The following is a 27,652-nucleotide window of genomic DNA, read 5'->3' on the forward strand; positions in this document are numbered from 1 at the left end:
ATCAGATATTATTCAATTCTTAGTTTCGTTGATTGCTTATTGAGACTTTCAATGTTTAAAATAATACATTTGATACACAGATCTTGAACATAATTGGTTGAAGAAAAGCAGGCATACCCTAAATTTGAACAGATCAATATCAACCGGAATGAAGTTCAGTTTTGATCTCAATTTGAAAAAGAGCATAGGCTGAAAGTGTATAAATATTGTATCAGAAATTCATAATTCAACAATTCAGGTCAAAAACGGTTAGGAACTGTTATATAGTGAATTTAAATCTTGTAAATCGTTATTAATTAACAAGGGAATTGTACAATATCGATTGGATTATAATATCTAAGAGAATCCTGAAGCAGAAATTATCAATTTTATATGCCAGATTTTTATTGTCATTGGCTATGAAATACCACTTTTTCAAGTATTTCTGAGAATTATTCTTTAAAAAAGCTTTTTTTCCACAAAAACATTATTTCATGGAACATCTAAATCTGTCAAATCACAATCTTAAGGATAAACTGGAGAAAGAGGAACAGCTACAATTAACTGAGGGAGGGATTAATAAAAATAATTCCATGTATTAATAAAAATATTCCAGCCAATTAGAATATTTGATTACATTGAGTTGGAAAGGTAACCGTTGCATCCCCTTTACGTTGAGCTCAGGTAAACTAAAACTCACACGTGCGCTTTGTTAGTAACAAACATTGGTGTTTCAGGAGACTCAAAGCATTACTTTGAAAGTCAGATAAATCCTCATGGTGAATCGAAAACTCATTGTTGAAGGGAACAGTAGTTATGTTCGACCCTATTTTTTGGTACACAGAACTCTCGCGCATCCTAGTTATAATATGTTTACATTTTGCTGACAGTTCAATATACGGATTCACCTTGGAATTCACACAAAAACGAAATACATTCGCTCCGAGATACAATAACAATTATTCTGCCATGCAATTTCGTGACAGCTACATATGCGACCATGGATTTGACATGGGCGAATAATGTATTTCATCCGAATTTAATAGAACTTTCCATTGACACGCGTAGAATAAGTTGAGGGTACCGACCTGCCGGCCACTGTCACCCCCTCCTCTTTTTTGTGCCTGCGTTTCAAATTTCCAACCAAATCTCGGGCAAGTCAATATCAATAAGCCGTTAAGGCATCACAAGTATATATAAATATATATTTCCCTCTTCTATCATGTATAGTAATATTACACTCACTGTTCATCCACTGTTTATTCAATGTTATAACTATATTTGTAGAGAAAAGATGCGCGTTAGCTAGCGTGTTGGAAATGCCCATTATTTCAACCGTCATATTTGGCCGACGGCTCATTCCCGTTTTTACTCTTTACCTGTTCTCTCTTGCTCACTTTCTCACTCGACCCTTCCCCTCCCTCCATCATTCTTATCTCCTTCTCCTTCCAGTTTCCTGTCCTCTCCCTTCTCACATCGACTGAATCGATAGAAGGAATGCCTTGAAGGTTCAGCTCGCCCCATTTTGATTAATGTTCTGAGGTAACAAAAATTGTGTGAATTATCGGATAAATGGTTGAGTGGAAATTTTTTCACATCAGGATGGAGTATAATCGTTCTTATGAAGAGTAATCCCGTGACGATAATATTTCTAAAATAGTGAGGCAGAGGCGGAGCAGGGGTGTTTTAAAATAGTGTTAGTAACATAGAACATAATATACTGTATTAAAAATCTTTACCAACAAAGATTTCATCAATATTTGCATTGTATCTCAGTTACACCAGAGAGAAATAAATATTATCTATTTATTCACAATCACAAATCATAATTAAAATATGATTGGGAGAAGACAACAGGCATATCCAAAAACTGTCTTCTCCCAAATTTTTACAAATAAAAGTTTCAAAAGAGAATGAGGTTAGATTTCACTTTTTTATCTTCTCCCTGGTTACACTCAGGTGTGCCCGAAGTTCAGCGCCGTATAATATAAGAGTAATTCTTGTAAGTGTTAAAGTCAAAGTCTAGGCCTACTTTTATAAGCTCGCTTCAAATGAAATACTGAAATAGCTATCAATAAACCATTGTCAGGCACAAACTGAAACCAAGCTTTAGTAGTTGAGCTTACTCGAACCTGCTTTTATTCATTTCATTTATTTATTCATAGACAATGGATACAATGCAGGTAAAAACAACAGGCATTCGCCCAAAACTGCTTTAAACCTTAATTTGGGATACACGGTCCAGGGGTTATGTAAATAATAACTTAATTCACACACTATTTTCAGACTATCACGGCCGTAGGGGAGTTGGTATTTTCGATATTTGAAAAACAAAGGAAGAAATCGAAAGAATTTTTAATTACAAAGAGAATTTTCTATTGAATGAGATGAGATAATTACGGGCTTCTCGATTAATTCGAAGGTATTGAATCTTTGATACCTTCATTTCCCCATCTGATTGTAGTTACCCAGACACCCCATCTATTGTCGTTATAATGAATTGGCAATATTATTTTATTGCATCGACTGTATTATATTATGGCGAGAATGCAATAAAGGAATAGTTGATAGGTCTCGTTGGCAGTAGACAGTGTTGCTACGCTGTAAAGTTGTTGGAAGACTGTTTAGAGTGCGCACTAGGCGGGCAGCATTAGGTGTTGGATATACGGGTCATGTCGAAACGTATTTACGAGGGATCAACCTGGTTTACGACTAGGGTGGGGCCCCTCTACCTATCCCCACCCACAACTCCTGACATCATCTAGACCTCTCTCAGCAACACTACTACCCTCTTTGCTTTGAAGCCTTTACACTGATGTGAAGCTCGCACATACCACACATGAGTCGCGTCATGTATATGTAGTACACTTTCTGTCTCTAACTAATCTCTCCGCCACAAAATATATTGATCGATTTCGATTCTAGTTGATTTTATAGGGTAAGTAAAAATGTCATTGAGAAGATTTAAAGACATAATTGAATGATTCAGCATTGACTCTTCACTCTTGATGCTAAATCGTTATTAAGGGTATAGTTTTCATTGCTTGTTTCTGTTTCCAGTTCGAAAAATCACGTGAGGAAATCCTATTGGATCCTTAATTTTAGAATATCGTCAAGTATTTCTTGATATAAATCAAGTTGTTTAATGCGTGTTGAAGATTACACGTTGGAGGTGTTGAAATGTTTTTTTCACATTTAGTATTGCCAATTGATTGTGCTGAAAAACGTTCTATTCTTCATTCATAGTGTCATAATTATTATTATCGTTTCATATATAGTTCAATAGTTCAAATTAAGTCAATTGATTGAAAAAACACACTTGTCATCTTAGCATTGTATTCCAGTTGTTTTCTTGCTCGCCAATAACATTCATGCTTCGAAAACATACTTATAACAAGATAAGAAAACAAGATAAGGTTTATCTCAGCATTTTTTTAACATTCTTGTAATACACATACAAGAATGTACTGAATATTGATTGACTTCTTAATACCACAATATATTCATTGAATGTCATGATGATTTTTTCAAAATGACAAGGCCTTTTATTTGTTTTTCATCAATTTCTCATAACATTATAAATACAACAAACTATAGAAATGCATTGTAGCAATATAAATTATTTACAAAAATGAGAGAATCAGGAACAACTTCCTCGAAAGAGCAATCTTAAATACCAACTCACTTGATTATGAGGTATCTATTGATGTAGAGGAGCTTCTATTACTTGGTTATGATTAAGAGGTAGCGAGTTGCAAGATGTATGATGTAGAGGAACGTTTGTCATACATACTATGATTCACATAAAGGATGTGATTATCCATCTCTCACGATTTACAATAACTCATTGCAAATTAATAAAATCCGTTATTATCTTCACGTGAGAAATTCAGGAGTCTGAACACCATTCTGATTTCATAATTTTCTATTCTGATTTCACTTAGAACTAAAGATTTAACACACTGATGTCTACTTTGAATAAAATCATCAGTTCGTTAGCTACTCATTCAAGAATCATTCTTATTTCCTTATCTGAGAAGATATTACTGTATATCCATTCTTCCAATTCAGATGTGGATCAATATTGATATTTGCATGAGTCCCAGAAGGTACAAATCCCACCACCATGTTTTGATAGAATTCAGAAAGATTAGAGCTATGGTTTCATAGCTTGTAGATGGAAGAAGTTCATTATTACCTCGTGTGAGCACAAATAATTTTCAACAGTGGGTTTCAAGTTTCCTATCATTTTCAATGAAACAAGTAAATGATATTAAAACACTGGCATCCACCAGCATGCACAAATATATTCTACAATGTTTTATAACATAGAAATGGTATGAACAAAGCGTAATCTGGTCAATACAATGTTTCACAAATTCATTTTGAGAACAAATGAGTAAAATCGAACATAGTTATTAAACTGAAATTAGTGGGACTTCCAATCTCCCACTCAAATATTTAATGATTTTTATTGCTTTACCAATCAACTAATAATGAATAACTAGTGGCCAATTAGAGCGTTTTGTTTGCGAATTCACAATAATTCGGCACCTGAATTTCTGTTCAATGACCGTTTGCAGCTTATCGAGAAGTGGGACTTCATTAGCGGAAATATCTACTTCATTAGAACAACTGCATACCATTGTACACGAAAATCGAAGCTTACTACCGCTTTTATAAAACAGCAGTACTTCATTATAATGAATATTAGATTGGCCAAAAAGCGTGATTATAATTCAAGTGTATTCTCACTAATTGGCTAATGAAGCCTTCATAAATTAGCCAATCATTATTCCGTTTGATTGTGAAAAGAAGCATCGATTCGATACGCATCCCTACAATAATAATTAATACAAAGAGAATTATAAAATAGAATTTGGTTTGTTAGCTCGTCTAAAAATGAGCTCAATTGATGCTTAATATAAAATTCACATTTCACAGAGTCACGAATATTCCTATCATAATAATATCAAACGATATTCTTTATTTAAAGCTCTAAAGAATAGTCAAAAGAGAATAAATTAGTTTATGATAAAATTGAAGTTCTGCACAAGTCACTAAGTGATTAAATATGCTATTATAAGCCACGGTAGTTAGAAGAATATACTAATGTTCTTCAATATACCGTGTTATAAGCCTTTCAAATTTCTTATGAACATCATGCCTCATGTCTCATGATCCTCGTAACATAGGAATTGATCTTCTTCATAGTACCCGGTTTCATATTTATTTTGACAAATATGAGTCTTAAATGAATTTTTTTCAAATACCATGCATAATTTGGGATGAACAGTGGATAAAACTTTCTTTTCCGACAAATTGTGGATTTTCAGTTATTAGAAATAATACTGTTCACTGATTCTATCATCAGAAGTAATGAAATACTTGATATAGAAATTATTTTTCGATAATTGCTTAAATGAATGTGTCCAACTCTTGCTTAAGATATCTGCATTCTGCCTAGTCGTTCGAAATATCTCACCAACTCATATTCAATGAATTTCCACATTCAATATCGATTCTCAAAATTGAGAGATATCAAGCTTTCCAATACTATTGTATAAAATTTCAATAGCTTTATTGATCAACAAAAAATGAATTCACTTGGTGTGGAAAAAGATTGTAGTTCGAAGCATAATGGTGGAAACTAGCTGTTGAGCTGTGGACTGTGGAGCTCTGTGATTGGTCGAGACTAGTCACTCCCATTTTCAACACTTGAAACAGCTGACCAATGGGAGTCGAGGATGGTCTGTGATGACAGCCCACCTGTTTATCTTTGCGGTAGATAGCGCTCATGGTATTATTCTTCAAACTTCATGAACATAATTATCACTATTATAGTAGGCTACACTTCACCTTCAATTCTCCCCTATTTTGTTGTTCTTCATCCCTTTTCACTTTACCTTCAACTTATGTGGAAAATTGTACCATCGGGCTGTTATCCTGTTATTCGCCTCTGAGGTAGCCTCATATAAAATTCCTCTTTATTCATTCATTCATTTATTTATTAAGTAATAATAGTTCTGATAGTTTTCCACCTGAATGTGCCCAACTAATACCGCCGGGTCGTTTTTCAGCCTTCATGGTAGCTGGTAGCCCATAATAAAATTATAAAAACCTACAAAAAGGGCAGGAGACACGACCAGGGAATATAGAAGGGAGTGCGTTTTCATGTATGAGGAAATATTGCAGCGGCAGCCTTTTGTAAGGTCAGTGCTGTCACTCTTGAGTTTCCAGCGTCAAGTGGCATGACAGATCGCGATGAAGGGGCGGTCACTAGACGAGAATATATCTTTGTACTCTCAACTCTCTCCCACTACTAGGATCTTAAATGATGGTTTCACAATCCTACTCTCGCTCCTTCAAAAGCAACTTGTGATTCAATTGATCATATTAGAGTTAAGGTTGAGAGCCAACTCAAAGCAAACTGTAATGTTCACGGTATACGGTGGGTATTTTATAATAGCAGGTAACCCGTGCTCCGCAAGGAGCTAATTGGAAACTTGACAAACTGAAAACTTTAAAATTTTAAGATAGACCTATTACCATCCTCAGTAAATTGAGAATATATAAACAGAATTTCAAGTTAATCAGTTCAGTAGTTTAGACGTGATGATTCGTCATTCGTGAATTTTCTATCCCGTACGTGTATAAGTCAATAATTCTATCCTTTAGACTCCTCTTTTTCTCAATTCAATTTTGATAATAAAATGAAAAAGAGACAGAATTCATATACAATCGTGATCCAAATAAATTCATTGATTAGAAATCACTGAGTGGTTACCCAAAGCTACACGGGGGTTGAGCAAGTTTAAATCAAACGAAAAATGTTGATCGTATTCACAATATCTATCGTGTCTGAAGAATTCTCAAATAATATAAACCGGAATTATTCATGATTATTGTAACATTTCTAACATGTATGATAATTCTAACATTTTTCTGAAATATTAGAATTGTAGAATAAAGTGATGATGTTTTGGGAGGATTTATCTCTCAGAACATTCTCGAAATAAAAATAGTCTTTCAGCGATAACAATCATTGGTATTGTCGTGAGTCATGAGACTCGAAACCCTTGAAAATTAACTATCAGTTTTTTTAGTTCTTGTATAGTTTTCTACATATTGACCTCCATTATAAAAATTGTAGAGAAAGAATAACAAAGGATTTTCATAGTCTCTTTATCTGCAATCTTTAACAAACACCTAAATCCATCCCACTATTTCGCAGAATGGACTTTCCCTTTGACAATAATTCTACAATACAGAAGGATTTGTGTTGCATTTTTTTTTTGACATGAATGCCTCTTGAATCGTCTTCCTATTGTGATCCATGCATGGATCCTGCTAATTCAGCATGCTTTTGTAGCGATGTGCGTTTTGTCTCACTAGGACTTTGAACACAAACATGCAACAGTACTGGGTTGTTACGGTAGATACCAGGAACGTAATCATGAGTGAAGAGCCGGCCATCTATTATTTGTACACGACATCGGACGTCTCTAGCGTGTCCGGCCCGCTACGTTATACGTACGCCAACGCATACGTTATAATCTCAAAATTACCTTTGTCGTCAGACACCAGACCACTGATTGTATGTATAGCCCGCCGTGCCGTACCTGTCGTCACAGCACTCTCCCTCTCACTTCCGCTTCCCACCCTGTAACGTCCTCTTCCATATCTCTCCATCCGTCTCCTTTTCCCTATTTCATTATATCCTTCTCCTTCTTCACACTTTGGAGTGCCTTCCACACACGGCTTCTTACTTCTACTACTCGTTCTCCAAACCATTCCAAGTCTTTAGTTCTTTCTCCACTTTTACAAATTCATTAACCTTATAATGACCACTGTATGTTACTTCCCTAATTATTATGCTCATTATTCAACATTCGTCTTCTATCTTACACCTTTTTTGCTTTATTCTCATCTGTCAATGCTTCTTACTATATTTTCCCATGCTATCTACATCTTCTACTATACTGTTACTACTCGCTATGTATTCAATCAATTAATCAATTCCATTCAAATCAACACAATACAATATACATAAAAGAAATCGAAACTCAAAAAAATCACATTAATAAAAAAATGTCTAATAAAATACAAAAGCAGGCTTCAAAGCAGTTTAAGAATAAGATCCTGGTTTTTCTTATCTTAGTAACTTGACTACCTTCCACTCACGCGTATATATTTTTTTAATTAAACTTTTTATGTTGATTTTCTTTCATCTGTCTCACCTTCTCTTCCTTTTTTCATCCGCTTCTCCCTCTTCCTTTCATCTTCCTGCCACTCCTCTTCTTCATAGTCATCCCATTCTCCTCCTTCTCCTCCTCTTGCTTCTCCTGCTCCTCACTTCAATGTTCCTCTTACTCTCAATCCACCTTCTCCTTCTCATGCTACTCTTTTTTCTCCTTCTCCCACTTCTCCTCTTTCTTTGAATTCCCTTTTCTCCTTCTCCCTATTTTCATATTCTACTTTTCTCCACCTCTTTCTTCTTCTCCTCAATCTCCTCTCTTCATCCTCCTTCTCCCCTTCTTCTCTCACTCCTCCATTCCTTGTTCCTTTCGTTTCCATTCTTCCTCCTCCTCATTCAGGCCCTTCTCATTCGCTCATTTTATCAAGCTTCTGCTTCAATCTACATTCTCAATCCTATTCTTCTCCTCTATTACTTATCATTTTTTGAAATTCACAAATTTCTCCGTCATCCCATTTTTCCTTATTATTGGCTCCTCTGCCAACATTCGTTCTCCCCTTGTCATGGTATCCATCCTCTCTCGATTCATTTCTTCTTTCGCTCTAATCATTATGTTCTTCTCTTCCCTCCTTTTAACTTTCTCTCTCTATTTCCATTATTTGACCGCTACTACTCCTCTTACTTCTATCATATTGTCATTTTTCTTCCTTCCTTTCAACTTCTCCTTCTTTCTCCGACTCCCTCATTTGACCGCTACTTCTCGCCTAACAAATGTCCCAGCTATCGAGCCTTCATAATTGTTGTGGAAGGGGACACCAGGACTGGTACGGTATTACGGGATATCACAGTCCTAATCCGATATCTAATCAAACGTTAATTTGCCTCTCGAAATCCTCACCACGTCACGTTGTAATCCTCGCCTCTGGCCCATCCTTCTAAGCTTGACACTGCAACACTCATGACAACGGAACCATACCTATAAAAGGTATGTGAACAGAACAGATAGGATGGAATGAGAGTGCAATGAAAGGAGAATGAGTTGTGGTGGGAGGTGAATAGGCGGAATAGAAGAAACAGAATGAAGAAGAGGTTGAAGAGGAATAAGAGGGGAAAGAGGAAAGAAGGAAAATTAGAAGACCTTTAGGAAGAGGATGATTGAAAAGTATTGGAGGTGGAAGAGGAGGTGGAGTAGTGGGAGTAGAGTAGGATGAGGAGGTAGAGTAGGGGGAGAAGGAGTAGGAGAAGGAGGATTTGGAGGAGGGTGAGGAGGAGTAGGGATAGGAAGAGGAGAAGGAAGAGGCTGAGGAAGAGGAGGAGAAGGATTGTTTGTTGGAGTATTTCGGTGGTCAGTGATTATTCACAACAGAACGCGAACGGGATGCATACCTGCAAATACAGTAACACCGTCGCTGTCATCTGATGCTTTGCTTTGATGACGCACTCTTTGTGTTTGAGTCCTGCCAGCGTAATACAGCCTCTGGCCGAAGTGACAGATGCAGTGTGAAGGCAAAGGGATAGAGGTAGAGTAAGTGAGAGAGTAAGAGAGACAAAGAGAGAGTGAGAGTGATAGAGAATAGAATAGAATAGAATGACTGCCTTTATTTTATACCTAGGTGAGCGAAGTTAGGGCGCGGTCGGTCCTCTCTTACACTCAACCCTCCAATACAATCAGAGAGAGAGTGCAAGTGAGTTAGAAAGACTGTGTTAGAGAGAGAGAAAGATTGATGGAAAGAGATAGAGTCAGAGCGAGAGATAGAGGAAGACGGATATTTGATATTTATCTGGAAAATTTTACAATCAGAATAATTTATTGATAATGAAGTTTTTAATACTATAATACTCATATATTGCACAATTCACAAATGTTCAATAAATATTGCAAATCATTTATTAGCATTCAAGTGGCATTCTTCATTCTAAATAGTATAATACTATATTGAGCCAGAAATTATAGATGCTTAGTTACGAGAATGCCATTCTTCAATCCATATTTGGATGGAATATGTTTCATATCGTTTGACATAATTTGTCTATTTAATAGATTGCAAGATTTAATAATACTTGCAGTTGACTTGATAATATTGACATTCTCTGTCCGCAATTTCATGTTTTCTATCGATTCTATGATCTATGCACAACTACGTTGTGTATTTATTGATTTTTTGTTTGCTTTGAGTTTTGAAAGTTGGTATTTATGATACCCTGAAAACTGAAAATGAAATTTCTTATGAGATTATCGATTAATTGAAAAATAATTGATCACAGTTGATTGAATGACACATTTTTGCTGATTAACCAACCAATAATTCATCCATTAATGAATTGGGAGATTAATTTATTCTAGTACGAAAAATTAGTAATACAACGGAATATTCTTTTTGCCTTATCAACTTAGCTATTCTTATTCTCTCATCAAAGCTTCGAAGGATACCAAATAGAGTTGACTAGTTTGTTCCTAAACCCAAAGCTTTGAAAAATGAATTTTCGCCACAAATCAGAAGATGACATAATCAACCTCAATACTGTATGGTTCCAACATGCCATACATTGAGAGAAACTATAAAATCTCTAGGCAGAGCCTCTCCTGAGATCTTGAGTGGTCTCATCGTTGTCAAACCGGCCTCTTGTGACTTTTTTATTGGGATACCACAAATTTCGTATATACATCAATATACTAAGTAAATTTGAAGCCCTGAATGAGACAATAACACAAAAATTTGAGCATTGAGCTTCAGATTAGTATGGATAATTTCTTACAACGTCCACATGAGTGTATGGACAACAACGGACATCATTTTTCAAGTGTTGCTTCCTGTGTGTAATGAATGGTTTCATTATTTTCTCCTCTTATTATCGAAATTTCAACATTCAAGTTAAATACTGGAGGAAATTTTGAGTTCTGTATGGAAAATAAATATGATGTTTCCAGCTGTTCTTAGTGAGAATTTGTGTGTATTTATGGCTTCAAAATTTTATAAAATAACTTAATCAATTAATGTGCAGTGATAATTAAGTGTAATATTTTACTTTCGTTTGGTGTTTTAATTCTTCTAAATTTAAAATTCGCATCTTATATTTATTTTTGGACGAAAATTGAGCTTGAACTATTTACAGTAGAAACATAACCTATTTTTATGGACATGTAACATTATCAAAATTTTCGAATGGAATAGTTTTGGGCTAAGCCTGTTGTTCCTACCCAATCATATTATTTTATATGATTTGTAATATTGTATCCACGAGTAAATAAATAAATAAATAAATAAATATATAAAAGGAGTATGTAACAGCGGTTACAAATCCTCTATTCTTCATTGCCCAACCCTGGATTTACTTAGCGAGGACATTGATCTATTTCCCATAAAATGGAGTTGTATTCATGTTTATGCCTATTTTGTTCTCTGATAAACCATGAAAAGTTGTTCATGAGAAACATTTGGGGGAATACCCTTTGCCTTCTGCTGAAAAACGTATCATGCCAAAGCATCAAATAAACTTTTTAGTTGTTGACATTTGAACCCATGTCAGTTAAATATTGTTTGACAAAAGAGGGCTCTATACCTGGTCAAAGCTAGGACCCAAAAATGTACAATTCGAATTTCATCTACTCTCACCAACATATTTGTGAATTTGTTGTTTCGGAAAGCGGAAAGTGATACAATATCCAAATTGATAATTGCCAGAATTAATAATTAGTCACAATGATAATCAATATCTATAGCTCATGAGAATGATGCCGATACCAGTAATCAAATGGATGACGAACACGAATAATTATTATTATGATTGTCATCAGTTGGTTGCATCAAATTCATCGCCAAGTAGACTACATTGGTGAGAGACGGCTGGCGATAGCAATACATGATTGATACGCTAATGTAGTGGAACAATACTCAATCAATTAATGTCAATCCTATTAAATGTTCGAAACCATTCACCTGGGACCAACAGTGGGTAGCAAGGCTCGCATTTGCGCCCTCATTCAATCAAGTTTTATTGCAGGCTCTATTACATCAATAGAATGTTGTATCCAATGGCATTGTTTTCGCTATTTCATGTAACGTATGTCAGTCATCTATTTATTATCTGAATGAAATTGGAAAGAAACATTTTACACCATCTTTCAATCAATTTCAATCTTACAAGGGTGAATCACATCAGGGTAATGCTTCCATTGTTAAAATTTGCTTCTGCCTTATTCGTACTTATTCAGCACAATAGGAATGATTCATCATTAAAAACTTAATGGAGTGGCCGTAGTCGAGTGGATCAGATGCTGGCTTTATGATTCAGAGGGCCGGGTTCAAATCCCAGCCCAGGCAAGATATTTATCTCGGGCCACTCCCGTGTTTCGGATGAACACGTTAAGCCGTCGGTCCCGGCTGCCTAAAAAGCAGTCGTTAGGTCATGTCAGAGGCCCTGAAATTGATCAGTTGCGACCTGAAAACTCTGTCACCAGACCTGAGCCAGCCAGGTCACTCGATATTATTATTATTATTATCATTAAAAATATTGGGTTACAATCGGAACTTCTTTGGCTTGAATAGTCTCAAACAGTTAGGATGGCCACTAACGACTGGGACAAGTGTGTCGAGCATCTGTGAACGGAAAAGGAATTCAAGTGAAAGACTTTGAACGAGAAACAGCTGATTGACAGCAGCTTTCACATAAAATAAACAACCAATACCCTTCCTGTCTTCAATGACGACCACCCTTAGAAACCATCCTTGCAATATGCCTAAAATTTGGGCCAAAAACATTCACCGATATTCGAAGAGCATATTCCAAAAGTTTCATTTCATTCCAATCTGACTCTGACAATCATTTCTTGATCTCTTGGCCATAAAACAAATGTACTTATTAATTTCCATTGCCATAAAAATTATGATGTGTACTTACTATACTTGGAGGCTGAGGTAACATTCAATTTCTCACCGAAAAAGATATTTGACCGTATTCTTTATAAACTAGAAGCCATAATAATATTAAACTGGAAAAACAATAATTCTGATTTACAGCCCCCCAAAATGAATTAAATGTACAATACTATAGTGATGTATTACGTTATGTATAAGGATGGAACAAATTCAGTTTCTAATTAGAAACGTCTGAAATGGAAGAGCTGGTGATAAAAAACTTTGAAACGATTGTTCGAGTTGTTTGGATGAGCGCGACTAACTGCCATCCATGATAGTGGGTCTGGATGGATGTACTCGGACGATAAGCCATTACAAGAGACAAATCACCCATTAAGAACATTCTATTCAGGAGATGCTTTGAATGGTTTCCATTGGTGCAGCTCATTTAAAAGCGCAAAACTGACTGAAACATGGCCCAAGACTCATTGCATTCGGAAATGGTTAGAATTCAATTGACTAAAAATAAGCCATTGTAAGATTCTTACATAGTGTGAGATAGTATCGTGCATGTTGAGTATCCAGATGGTCAATATATGAGTTATTAAACGCCATTTAATTGATATTCTTGGGTTAGATATGATCAAATAGGTTCATTCTTATGCGTTGATAGTACATTTTCAAAGGATGATTCAATTGATGCCTAGCAAGATACTTGGTAACTGCCATGACTGCTATGATTGGAAATGTTGTTTTTAACTCTACCAATAAAAGTTTTCCAATTCTTTGATCTAATTTAACTTAAGATAAATAGTTATGAAACACCTTGACGGCCTGAGAAGAGTGAGCTATGATATGAGTACATTGAATCATTGTGTCAAAAGGTATGAGTGCTTATTATTTTGATCCCTGACGTTTCGTTTTAAATGCTCTTATGATTTTAGGCATCTACACCTGTGCGAAGTACCAGTGTAAGGACAATGAAGTTACTGGCAATGGTTAAAACTGAAAACCTGTATTTCAAAATTTAAGGAAATTGGTCGTTATCAAGTGGATCTGAGTTCAAGATATGAATAAGCCAAATCAGATTGCATATTGATCTCTTCCACACACAGATGGGCACATGAGTGGATATGGGATATAACTCCCGGTAAAATAAACGTTCAATGGTTGGACGCAGTGACTGCGAGATCCTTATCCTTCTCAAATAAGTTTAATAATGATAGCAGTTCATGATGGAGGACTATCTGGAGTAACTTTATTGTTAAAGTTAGTGCATTAAAATATTAAGTAATTATATTAATCAGTGAGTGCACCAAATGTGAATTTATTCAGTTTTAAATAAGTTCATGCACTTGAAACTGGCATGAATGTTGATACATGTTGTGATAAAATAATTCAAAAACGGGTACTGAGATTTGTATTCCTATTTATATTACAAGTAGCCCTAAACAGAAAAGATACAATTATTCAGTAATCTTTTGTAGCTTATTACTTACCTAGTCTCCCGTGAACACTCGCCAAAACTGATATCACCAATAAGAATTCTGCAATGAGAGCCATATCCCTGTAAAAATGAGAACAAAGCATTAATTATCAGTCCTTAAAAAAATCGAAGAGAGAGTAATTTTGTTTCAATGTGATCCTCCTCAACCAATATTCTATTTCACTTAGGCATGATGTCTGAATACCTGGATGAATGTGAAAGGTATCACATTTCAGAAAATGGTCTACACCAAACTTCTTTTTGAGAAATGTTTGGATTGGATATAGAACTAGACAAAAACATTCTCGACTTTCAATATTACGATTTACTTAACTTAGTTATGTTAACGTTTATTTAATTAGTTTGTATGACCTTCCACTGACCTTCGTCTCTGATATTTTATTTAATTCCATTCGATTCCTATTTTTTAAATAACAAGCTCCTAGAAAATGGCACTGCATAGTGTAATACCGAATATACCATAATCTGAGCATATTGACGATAGTCAAAATTTGACGGAATATGGAAATATACGTGAATATATAAAACAAATTGAATAACATAGAAAAATGGAAAACCGAGAGTATCATGATATCCTCTTTGATTGATTGATTGATTATTTGCCTTTATTAGGGCAGAGTTAGGACTCCTGGTCCTCTCTGACACACAACCCTAATAGATACAGATACTTGATAATAGTTACAGAAAAATAATTTATCAATGGATGAAGTTATTGGTGAGGGGGAACATTTTAAGCCTTGAATTCCCCGTTATAGAATGAATGCGGGTAGCGGGTCGGCGACTGAACGTGAACAATTTGTCTTTAAAATTGTCCCGCTCACATCGTAGTTCCGCTTTCTACATAGTGTGATCTATGCTCATAACAAGAAAAATGGAATGATTCGCAAAGAAGCTAGAAAAATTGGTAAACCAGCGATATAGAATGCGATATTGATGCGATTTACAAGTCAGAAGATTGGATTGATCGTATAATTCATCTTGAAGTACTGGAAACTAATCGTAGAATAGCTGTTTTTTGGATAGGCAACCGATTATATTCTATAAATTAGAAACAATCATAAAAAAGAAAAGAGTTCAGCTGAAAATATTTTGAAATACTCGTATTACGCTGCAGAGTTAGAAACTGATAAATCGAGCAAGATTCAAAAGAGAAATAGGAGGAGATTGAACATGGGTTGGAGCAGGAGAAAAGATGATGAACATTCATAGAAAGACAAACCAATAATAGAGAATAATTTATTAGAGAATCGGCATGTAATGCTGAGTAGGAATTATTGGATAAACGGATATAGAGATGAAGATAAAAAAGGAGAAAATGGAAGACTGAATGAGAGAAAAATATGTGGTTGGATGAATGAAGAAAAACAAACCAAATTACTGTATAGAGCACTAGTTTAGGAGTCTCGCAGGGAAAACTTTTTGTCACGAAAGCTCGACGAGAGAACTGGGAAAAATGGAATTAAATTCGAGTAGAAAGTGGTGTATAAAAAGTGGGAAGAAAAGAAGTTGTTGGCCGTGGTAGAATGGTAGCGAAATTTCACCCCTCATAACCAAATACGTTGCGGGGGTGGGGGGGGGGGTGAGTAGGTCCGATCCTCCCGCCTCCATCTCTCCACCAACCTTTCGTTGCTCTGCTCCTCTTATCTGAGGAATGTTTATGTTCCCACTCTAAATTACAATATAATTTAAAGTTGAAGAGAAAATTGCTTCAGTTCTTTCCGTTCCGGGTCGATTGTTTATTTTCTGAATCACTGGGAATCCATTAGACATTTCCCTTCCTCCGCCCCCACTTCCTGCTGTTTTTTTCACGATTGTGTCTCATGGCACGGCGGATCGCTTTCATTAATGCAAAAAACGCAACCGTAATTAGAATTTTGGCTTCTCCGTTTGGAATTAGTTTACATAACGCTTTCGAGTTGTCTTTTCAACTGTATCATCTCTCTAATGAATTTCTGTGTTGTATGGATTGAGACCGAATTGTCATTTGAATAGATGGAATTAGTCTCTGTTGCCTTCTATGAAAATAAAATTTATATTGTAGATAGATCTTAGAAAACATTCTCAATCAGCCAATTATCTCTGTTCAATACTTCCATCACATACAGCCCAAAAAATAATGTTGTATTTGTTTATTGTTATAAAATAGAAGTTGTTCTATCCATTCAAACTCACGACTTTACCAACTGAATTGTTGTAGTTGAATCTATAGCTGTTATATATAATGTTTCAGTTAACAATTCATTCCTGAATCATCTATTTTTCAATATATTTTTGATATGATGTGTTGAACTTCAGTCAGACCTTTAAGACTTTGAGAGTGAACCTGATACGTAACTTTACTCAAAGTCTTCCCCTGGCTTGGATAGACAGACCATCATGAGAGCAAATGAACAATGCTCTTTGACAAAAGTTGAAATTTAATTTTCACACTCCGTTGATATAGGTGTATCAATTTGTATGTTACATGTATGATAAATATCTCAAATACATTAATGTGAGCTGATAATAGTTGAATCCACAAAATCTAAGTGACACGTTTTATTTCAAAATTTCAGAGTTTTGCTTGAATGAAAACAGTTTCCGAGACTTTTGGAAAGTGAAAGTTTAGTATGTTTCTAAAGTTGAAACGCTGGTACGCCACAAGAATAGTATTTAGTATCCTTGGGCAAGCTATGCTACGTGGATTTTCAAAATCAGGATCCAACTTTATCTAGACATTGCTATTCTTGAAATACAAAGAGTGAAAAAGGAAGAGAGAAGAGAGAACAGTATCGATGGAGTAGAGTGAAAGAGTAGAGACGATAGTAGGAGGAAAATGAAGAGAAAGCTTCATGTAGGGAAATAGAAGATGGCAAAGAGAAAGCCAGTCACAGTTGGCAACTGCACTGAGCAGTTCTGCTTGTGTAATAAAACAGGGGACAGATGTCGACTTTTGAGCTTGTTCTGAGCTTTCCAGCTATTTATGACCTTATAAATACATAATTTGGTCCCGAATTAACCTATTTATGTTTTATTCAACACCTCATGTAGTTTTGGGACTACAAGAGAAAACGTGAGAGACTTTGTACACTGCAACACAACATCAACAGACTTAGCAGAATTATATATCTTGTACTATATATATGACGTTTGTGCTACCCTAAAACCGAATGGCGAAAACTTGTATCTTACATACTGTATAGTAGAAACCTAGTTGGTTGATGTTATCTTCCATGTACTGTAGTGTGAAAATTGTGCAAGCCTTAATTCATTTTTCACCCTTGTACTCCAGTTTCAGTACACGTGTGCTCCATATAAAATTGTTGGTTGCTGAAAGTGTATGCAGTTTTCGATTTCTTTGATTGGAGATTTGATGGAATTGCGTGTTTCCCAGTTACAAATCGAATAACTTGGAATAGGAATAGGATCAAATTTTCCTGTTTTTAGAGTACAGTGAAAATAATTCAGAATTCACCTTTCACAGGGAGACTCTGAATTAAAAAAAAAAGACAGAAACCATCTCTGATGTCATCACTTGCAAACTCTAGATCTTTTGCAATGATGATTGTAATATAGAAAATATAATTTGTTGGTTTGACAATATTTGTGGGCTTGCTTTCATTCGAAAGCCTAGTAGGGAATGTGGAACCCTGCCATGAGCATTATTGATGAAGTGAGTTTTCAAAGCAGAAGATTGTTATTGATTTCCCCTGTGACTAATGTGTTTGGTTGCGTCAAATTGGAGTTGAGTCTTGACATTATTGGGAGTCTACAGCAGAGCCGAGAGATATGTTTCAGAATTTATTCAGAAAATAAGAAGCAAAAATCTATTCTACGCGTACATGAAATTCCAAATAATGGTTTCCTCCCCTCACTGTTCTCAACTTTACTATTCTTTAAATGTAGCTATAGTATAATATAGCCCAGCCATTAGATGGAGGGACGAGATCGCTCAGTGTGTAGGAGATATGTGGCCGACAACAGCCAGGGATCGGAGAAGGTGGCAAACAATCATGGACAATTTGTAAATATATTGTAAATTGAGTTGGTAAATTTTGTTATTTGGAAGATGTTTTTTTCTGGTAACTGCCAAACAAAAATTACCTCAATTGAGAGGCTTTTGCTCATTCCATGAATGTCAATGAAGCTATTAATATTATTATTATCATTTCATTCATCACATGACAAGTGAGTGTTTATTGCAGTCAAAGTCGGCCTTTAGCAAGACTTTGGTGCATTACTAAACTGAAATGTTCAAAAATGATCTCACAATGGATGCTGTGCTGAGAACAACTGCTTTTTCCATGGCATATTTTGCACTTCTCGATATTCCCATCTGACAAAGATTTGCTGACACTTTTCTAGTTACAACTCCAACCGTGGAGATAAATGGCAGGAACAAATGTGATCTTTTCTTGCATCCAGACATCCTTGATCTCAGCAACCAAAGAAAGGTACTTGGAGACCTTTTCATTATAATACTGGTCCAAATTGTGGCAGCATGGTATGCCAACATCTATTAGTGTTGTTTCCTTGGCTACCTTATCCTTTATGAGGATGATATCTGGCCTATTATGAGCAACTGTTCTGTCTTTCAGCACCGACCGATCCCAATATAACTTATGTGTATCATTCTCCAAGACTGGGGATGGCTTGTACGAGTAGTAGTAATAATAATATTATTATTATTATTATTAAGTATAATTGAAAAAGAATTTGGTCTTAATATGGGGGTAATAATATAAATTATGAGGATTTGAATTGTACAATAAAGTAAAATGTTCCAAACTATTCAATAATAAGCATGTACATTACGTGTTGCTAGAACCAATAGATGTAAATCACCAACAGAGTTTCGATGAGTCTCAGTCCTCCACCTTTTTGCTGATCACCATGAAGTAGGATGATTAGAAATTTGAAATATTCTTGTTTTCTTGGGCTTGTTTCCCAAGAGACTAGAGACTAGAGCAATACGATCGCATAGGAGCAATATTTACAATGTTTTCAAAATCGAGCGAGTGAATTACATTAGAAGCTTTTATAATGTTCCCACAGTTGTTAATAGTGACCTGTGTCAAATCTGGATGGAATCGCATCTATTACGTATGGTGAACTGTTCATTGTTTTATAACGCAACAGTGGGAATACTCTGTTGGCAATTTTTTGTACAATACAGTTATTAGCAAATTTAAGAACAGTATAAGCAGTTGAGTCCTGATTTTCAAAGCTTATAATTCTGTTTTATCAAGTACTGGTTGAATTGGATCTTCTTTATAGAAATAAATCAGTTAGGCTAGTTTCACACTTATTCGGTTCGTTTCGTTTTCGGCAAATTCCGATAAGTGTGAAACGGTAATTCGGTTTGAATTCGGTACCGAATAGAAACCGCATAGAACCGAGCGCCCACTTGACTCTAATAAATTCCATCAGGTTTCAATTCGTTGCTAGCGAGAGGTTACTTTCACACACTTTCGGTTCGGTTCAGTTCGGTTCGTTTCGTTTTCGGAAAAATTCCGATAAGTGTGATACGATGATTCGGTTTGAATTCGGTACCGAATTGCAACGACATAGTACCGAACGCCCCCTCGACACGAATAGGTTCCATTATATTCGAATTCGTTGCTAGGGAAACAGGAAAAATCAAAGTCTTTTACACACGCTTGCCTTTTTTGTTTGTTATTTTAACCTGATATCGTAATTATCTGTTTCAAAATTTTCCAAGTCAAAATCATAATGGTCAATTCATTTCTGTTAGTTCACAGAAACATTTTCTCTCAATGAATAGTTTGCTGAAAAAATATGAAAGATATAAATTAAAACTTAGGGACAATTTTTATTTTTTATTTTTCCACGAATATTACATGATTTCATCAATGAAGAGATGAAGTTTTTTTATAAAACTGTGTCAACTAGGAAAAAATTTCCAATTAAAGAAAATAATCTCTCTGAACTTCCAAAATTAACATAATCAAAAATAAACTATCAAAATAATTCACAATTTTCAATTAACTTTAAAATTTTGTTGTTCAAGAAATAACATATTACAATTTAACACCAACTGTTATATTTAAATATACCAGCATGAACTGTGAAAATCCAAACACAGCTGTGTTTGAGAAGAAAATACCTAATTGGAACCGTACGAATTAAAACCTGACATGTATGAAAGCCTCATTCGTTTTCGGTAACGAGCCGAACTGAACCGAAAACGAACCGAACCGAATGAAACCGAAAGCGTGTGAAGCTGGCCTTAGTGTTGAGGTTTTTGCTAATGATTCTTTTTCCATTTGATTCTTTAGCAATGTATTCATTATTATTCAAGAAAGCTTCAATTTTCTATCCCCAATTTACAGCAAATTCCCTGTAAAATTCTTGATCAATTGGCTCGAAGACGTTATGTTGAAATTTTTCATCAGAATTTAATATTCTTATAATATTTTAATTATCAAATTAGAATTGACGTTCAGTGTAGAGCTTTTTTCTATTAAACTAGTTCTTCTACTAGTTTAAATGTTGTTCTTTCATTTCTTATCCTAAAATATTAATAATGTTGAGCTTGATATCGATTAGAGAAAATACCAAAAACATCCTTACATCGGATGTAACCGTAACTTGATAAGCCAAGTGAATTCAACTAAAAATCAGATCTCCATAAAATTTGGCACAAAAACGAGTGCATAAGGGTGTCTGTGTACTGGAAAAGTACACGTACAGTATTATACAGATTACCACTAGATTTACGCTGATTAAAGTAGACTTGTACTTGGGGGAAAAAGGACATCAAGACTAATCAACTTTGTAGCTCCATTGACTCTTTTGTTTCATGCTTCCTCTGTCTTATCTTCGCTTCAACCTCCAATTCCACTTCAGCTACTCTTTTCTTCTTCTCCTTTTTTCATTCCTTCGATTCGTTCACCACCACTCTTTATCAACTGTTTTTACAACTCCATTACTCTTAAGTGCTTCCTTATTTTTTTATTCTCTTGCTCTCTCTTTTGTTCCTACTCCTCCTTGTCTCATGTCTCTGCCTTCTCCAACTTCTTCTTCTTCTTCTCCTCTTTTTTATCCTCCAACTGCTATTCAGTAAAAGCTTGTCCTTCTCCTTCACCCTTTTCTCCATTCATTCTTCTACTTATTCTCTTTCATCTTCTTCTTCTACTCCTTCTCAACCTTGTCGCCCTTCCCTCCCGCTCTTCATTTTCTTCTTCCCCTCCTCCTCCACCTTTTCCTCCTCCTCCTCTTCCTCCTCCTTCACCTTCTTCTTCTCGATTTCTATTTGTCCTCCTTCTTCAACTCCTTCGCTTTCTTCTTCCACTTCTTCCATCACTCCTCCTTATCCTCCTTCCCGTCCTCCTCATCTTTCTCCCTTTTCTCTTCCTCCTTATCCTTCTTCTTCTTCATCACCTCCTGCTCCTTCTTCTCCTTCTACTCATCCTCCTTGTCCTTCATCTTCTCCTTCATCTCCTCCCACGTTCCCCCCACCCAATTATCATTCTTCTCCTTCTCCTCATATTTCTCTTCTTTCTACTACCGTTCTCCCACTTCTCCTTCTCCTTCCACCTCTACCCTTCTTTCTACCGCCACCACCGTCCGTTGTCTCAACCCATAAATGAAGTCAAAGCATTACACATAGACCAAGCACAGCACAGCAAGTGATGCCAGTGCTATTCAAGATCCTGGCTGTGATTCAGTAAAAGCTTGGAGCCGGCAGCGCAGTGCAGCCAGCCCAGAGCGGCCGTTATCTCACTTGGAGCTGGGATTAGCGAACGGCTGTATCTTCATCTGTATTCATTGTGGGTCTAATGTTAGCAGTGGGTTATCTGGCTGCTCGTGCATTCACCCTCCACCACCGCTTCTAAACGGCCCCCTAAAAGGGGAGCTCACACCGCTCACTTACCTCCAAATAAAGTATTGCACAAAATAAACGCGGGTTTGTTTGCTGCTACACTAGTAGCTTTCCACCGCCTTTAACCTTCCCATTGGTTGCTGCCACACTCTGTATGTACACGCCAACGCACTTACTTCCAATAAAGCTTCAATTTTCTATCCCCAATTTACAGCAAATTCCCTGTAAAATTCTTGATCAATTGGCTCGAAGACGTTTTGTTGAAATTTTTCATCAGAATTTAATATTCTTATAATGTTTTATTTATCCAATTAGAATTGACGTTCAGTGTAGAGCTTTTTCTATTAAACTAGTTCTTCTACTAGTTTAAATGTTGTTCTTTCATTTCTTATCCTAAATATTAATAATGTTGAGCTTGATATCGATTAGAGAAAATACCAAAAACATCCTTACATCGGATGTAACCGTAACTTGATAAGCCAAGTGATTTCAACTAAAAATCAGATCTCCATAAAATTCGATTTGGCGCAAAAACGAGTGCATGAGGGTGTCTGCGTACTGGAAAAGTACACGTACAGTATTATACAGATTACCACTAGATTTACGCTGATTAAAGTAGACTTGTACTTGGGGGAAAAAGGACATCAAGACTAATCAACTTTGTAGCTCCATTGACTCTTTTGTTTCATGCTTCCTCTGTCTTATCTTCGCTTCAACCTCCAATTCCACTTCAGCTACTCTTTTCTTCTTCTCCTTTTTTCATTCCTTCGATTCGTTCACCACCACTCTTTATCAACTGTTTTTACAACTCCATTACTCTTAAGTGCTTCCTTATTTTTTTATTCTCTGCTCTCTCTTTTGTTCCTACTCCTCCTTGTCTCATGTCTCTGCCTTCTCCAACTTCTTCTTCTTCTTCTCCTCTTTTTTATCCTCCAACTGCTATTCAGTAAAAGCTTGTCCTTCTCCTTCACCCTTTTCTCCATTCATTCTTCTACTTATTCTCTTTCATCTTCTTCTTCTACTCCTTCTCAACCTTGTCGCCCTTCCCTCCCGCTCTTCATTTTCTTCTTCCCCTCCTCCTCCACCTTTTCCTCCTCCTCCTCTTCCTCCTCCTTCACCTTCTTCTTCTCGATTTCTATTTGTCCTCCTTCTTCAACTCCTTCGCTTTCTTCTTCCACTTCTTCCATCACTCCTCCTTATCCTCCTTCCCGTCCTCCTCATCTTTCTCCCTTTTCTCTTCCTCCTTATCCTTCTTCTTCTTCATCACCTCCTGCTCCTTCTTCTCCTTCTACTCATCCTCCTTGTCCTTCATCTTCTCCTTCATCTCCTCCCACGTTCCCCCCACCCAATTATCATTCTTCTCCTTCTCCTCATATTTCTCTTCTTTCTACTACCGTTCTCCCACTTCTCCTTCTCCTTCCACCTCTACCCTTCTTTCTACCGCCACCACCGTCCGTTGTCTCAACCCATAAATGAAGTCAAAGCATTACACATAGACCAAGCACAGCACAGCAAGTGATGCCAGTGCTATTCAAGATCCTGGCTGTGATTCAGTAAAAGCTTGGAGCCGGCAGCGCAGTGCAGCCAGCCCAGAGCGGCCGTTATCTCACTTGGAGCTGGGATTAGCGAACGGCTGTATCTTCATCTGTATTCATTGTGGGTCTAATGTTAGCAGTGGGTTATCTGGCTGCTCGTGCATTCACCCTCCACCACCGCTTCTAAACGGCCCCCTAAAAGGGGAGCTCACACCGCTCACTTACCTCCAAATAAAGTATTGCACAAAATAAACGCGGGTTTGTTTGCTGCTACACTAGTAGCTTTCCACCGCCTTTAACCTTCCCATTGGTTGCTGCCACACTCTGTATGTACACGCCAACGCACTTACTTCCAATAAATTGGCTTTTCCCCTCCTGAATTATATTCTGCTACCCGAATTCCTCTTCTTTTTTCAAACTGCTGCAGATATTCATCCACGTGTTTGAATTTTGCTAAACTGAACTTTTGTTCCTTTAATCCACTTTATTTTGGCCAACAATTTGCTGCAATCAATTATCGTCAATCTCAATATCCATCTTGGTCTGAATGCTTACTTTTCACTCTCGTCATCTCAGTCCATAATGAAATCATCTCATTGAAGATTACAGTTTCCATTTCTATTTAGATTGTGATGTTGAGGGCTTGGATAAAACTATACTATCGTTGCTTGAAAAAGCCCAGTGTTCTGTTCATCAGACTTTCATCCATACTCGTAGCTGAATAAAGTGGCTCTTTCAAATGCTCACGTTATCCGGTTGATTTGTGAGTTTTTTCATGATTTTTTAAGCACCTGGTTAGATACGTATAAGCTATTTCATTTTAATTTGATATGATAAGAATATTGTTTGCGGATGTAAGACCCAATGGTCAAGAATCAAATTGAAGGTTATTGTTCACATGAAAGGATAATCAACTTTTGCACTTCTATTTGAACACTAGCACCTAATTGACTTGTGCTGCTTTCTGCGTTCTTGTCTTCTCAATCCATACACGTTGAGCAACTGGATTGCTTCCACGTTCACATGCTGATAAGATCTTCCCTGAAGATTTTGTTATATCATCAAATAAGAAAGTCATTTATTCTATTCTATAAGCAGTGAATGACTTGATTTTTTATATATTTTCTATTACTCAATATGCTATCGAGATTGGCAATGTTGATGTAGGTACTCAATTATCATCAACATGATTCATATGCCAACAGAGTTCTTAGCCGTGGAATGAGTTATCCACCTTATCAGTTTCAATAATTCTCCAGTTACCTTCCTAGAAATTCCTGACTTTCCTACTGTGGAGTGGAAACTGAGTTGCTGCTTGATTCGTGACGTTATTCTTTTTTTCACAACCGTTGTTCAATTCTGAACTTAATATCAAGATATATTTTCAAGAAATGAGATTCCTGGATGCTTCTCATCCTGTGATCTCCACCCCATAATCTTACATGGCAAACATCTTGTAAACATTCTGGAGAGAGTTTCATAATCCAATTCTCTCCACCTTTATTAGAGTCAACACTCACGCACCAACAGCAACAAGCATGCTCTCTAATATTAATATTGGAAAGTTGCAGCCGGAAAATGTGCGGACGGAATGACTTTTTCAGCAAGTGTGTGCGTGTTGTGTCGACAGCAGAAGCTGTAAAATGTCTCAGAAAACCTGTGAGTCTGCATCGGCCCACAAAACCTCTTCTCCCATGAGACTCAAATTTGTTTCACTCAGCAAGCCAAGAACGTGAGTGTGCCCGAGCATGCTGAAAGCCTTCCTGCATGGCGGCAAGTGGAGCATGAAAGTGCCGGCAAGTGTGTTTGCTTTCCATGTTATTTGCTCTTGAGTGCGGCGCGTGACACATATGCAACACATTCCAATCTGCATACCATTAGTGCGTCACGCAAAAATGGATTGTGTTTATTGGTGGATGATAGAAAAATGTGATTCACTCACTGATCTTTCAACCGCTTACAAGACTGTCCTCAATATAAGTTCATTAATGCAAAGTTAAGAGATCTGGAAAAACTAGCCGTTAATTCCCGGAAATGCTCTCTCCTTTCGTGATTTGATTGTGAGTATTGACGTCATGATGATTGAGGCTCATCATATATGCACTACTTTATGATTCACAAATGATGCGAATAATATATACTGCTCTTACTGGTCGTTGGACACCATATTTCACCCGATCGATTCCGTTTGTGATGACTATTTGAATCATTTCAAATAAGTACAGAATTCATGACAAATCAGAACATCATTCAAAAGAACAAATACCATAATATGGGTTCTTGAGAGAATAGAATATTGTGGAAGAATATGATAATTATAGTTTTTTAAAATTTTATAGATAAGTGTTCTATGTTTTCCTGTTTTGTTGACTGACTTATCCAATATAAAATATAAGTTATCAATACCAATGTAAAGTATAAATGGATGTCTACAAGGAGTTTCCTTCCAATTTATTTGGTGGTAATTTGAATGATAATTGCAATCACTTTGTCTTTTTTACAATCATATCATTGTTTGACCCTCACTAACTGGTTCATCAATGTAATTTTTGTGATTTTTTAATCACGTTTCTTTGATGGAAGACTTGATATTGGAGAGACTTCCTTTTTCAAAAGATCATCACTTATCACGAAAGTTGTCACGGTAGGTTATTGCAGGGTAATAAGCAGGGTATCAGACTATCAGAAACTAAAACGGCCTTGAGTGCTTCGATACTGCCTGTTGATTTTATATTCATTGCAGTTACACTTGTATCACTTTAGTAGGTTGGAGTTGGGATCAATGTGCTATTAAGACTCTTGAGACTCAATTGTGCAATTGAGACGCTTGGAGCGCAAAACCTGAGAAACTGACAGAGATACATCAATGGAAAAGTGACAAAGTTTTATTTTTACTCTCCTTGCCCTATTACCATAGGTAAGGAAAGTATTGCTTTCCGAAAAAAATTAAGGTAACCCAATTTCTAAATTTCTATAAGTTTCTAGATCCACTGAGTCCAAAAAAGTGGTTTTTGGGTATTGATCTGTATGTGTGTGTGTGTGTGTGTGTGTGTGTGTGTGTCAACCACCGAAGAAATTGGAAGCAAACTCTATTAATTTATACTTTACATTGGTATTGATAAATTATTTTTCATGTTGGATAAGTCAGTCAACAAAACAGGAAAACATAAAACACTTATCTATAAAATTTGAAAAACTATAGTTATCATATTCTTTCACAATATTCTATTCTCTCAAGAACCCATATTACGGTATTTGTTCTTTTGAATGATGTTCTGATTTGTCATGAACTCTGTACTTATTTCCGAAAAAAAAATTAAGGTAACCCAATTTCTAAATTTCTATACATTTCTAGATCCCCTGAGTCCAAAAAAGTGGTTTTTGGATATTGATGTGTGTGTGTGTGTGGTGTGTGTGTGTGTGTGGTGTGTGTGTGTGTGTGTGTGTGTGTGTTGTGTGTGTGTGTGGTGTGTGTGTGTGTGTGTGTGTTGTGTGTGTGTGTGTGTGTGTGTGTGTGTGGTGTGTGTGTGTTGTGTGTGTGTGTGTGTGTGTGTGTGTGTGTGTGTGTGTGTGTGTGTGTGGTGTGTTGTGTGTGGTGTGTGTGTGTGGTGTGTGTGTGTGGTGTTGTGTGTGTGGTGTGTGTGTGTGTGTTGTGTGTGGTGTGTGTGTGGTGTTGTGTGTGTGTGTGTGTGTGTGTGTGTGTGTGTGTGTGTGTGTGGTGTGGTGTGTGTGTGTGTGTGTGTGTGGTTGTGT

The 27,652-nt window shown here is 36.4% G+C and overlaps 1 protein-coding gene across 1 annotated transcript in view; it reads right to left on the minus strand.

The window, feature by feature from the left end:
- LOC111048347 (acid sphingomyelinase-like phosphodiesterase 3a) overlaps positions 1-27,652 on the minus strand; it is a 97,634-nt gene that overhangs the window by 53,282 nt on the left and 16,700 nt on the right. The window contains exon 2 of the mRNA XM_039421753.1: positions 14,532-14,599. Within this exon, the coding sequence (XP_039277687.1) occupies positions 14,532-14,595 (64 nt within the window). The 5' untranslated portion in view covers positions 14,596-14,599. The remainder of the gene's footprint in view (positions 1-14,531; positions 14,600-27,652) is intronic.

The sequence above is a fragment of the Nilaparvata lugens genome, chromosome 2 (genome assembly GCF_014356525.2).
Source record: "Nilaparvata lugens isolate BPH chromosome 2, ASM1435652v1, whole genome shotgun sequence".
In the NCBI taxonomy this organism is placed as follows: Eukaryota; Metazoa; Arthropoda; class Insecta; order Hemiptera; family Delphacidae; genus Nilaparvata; species Nilaparvata lugens.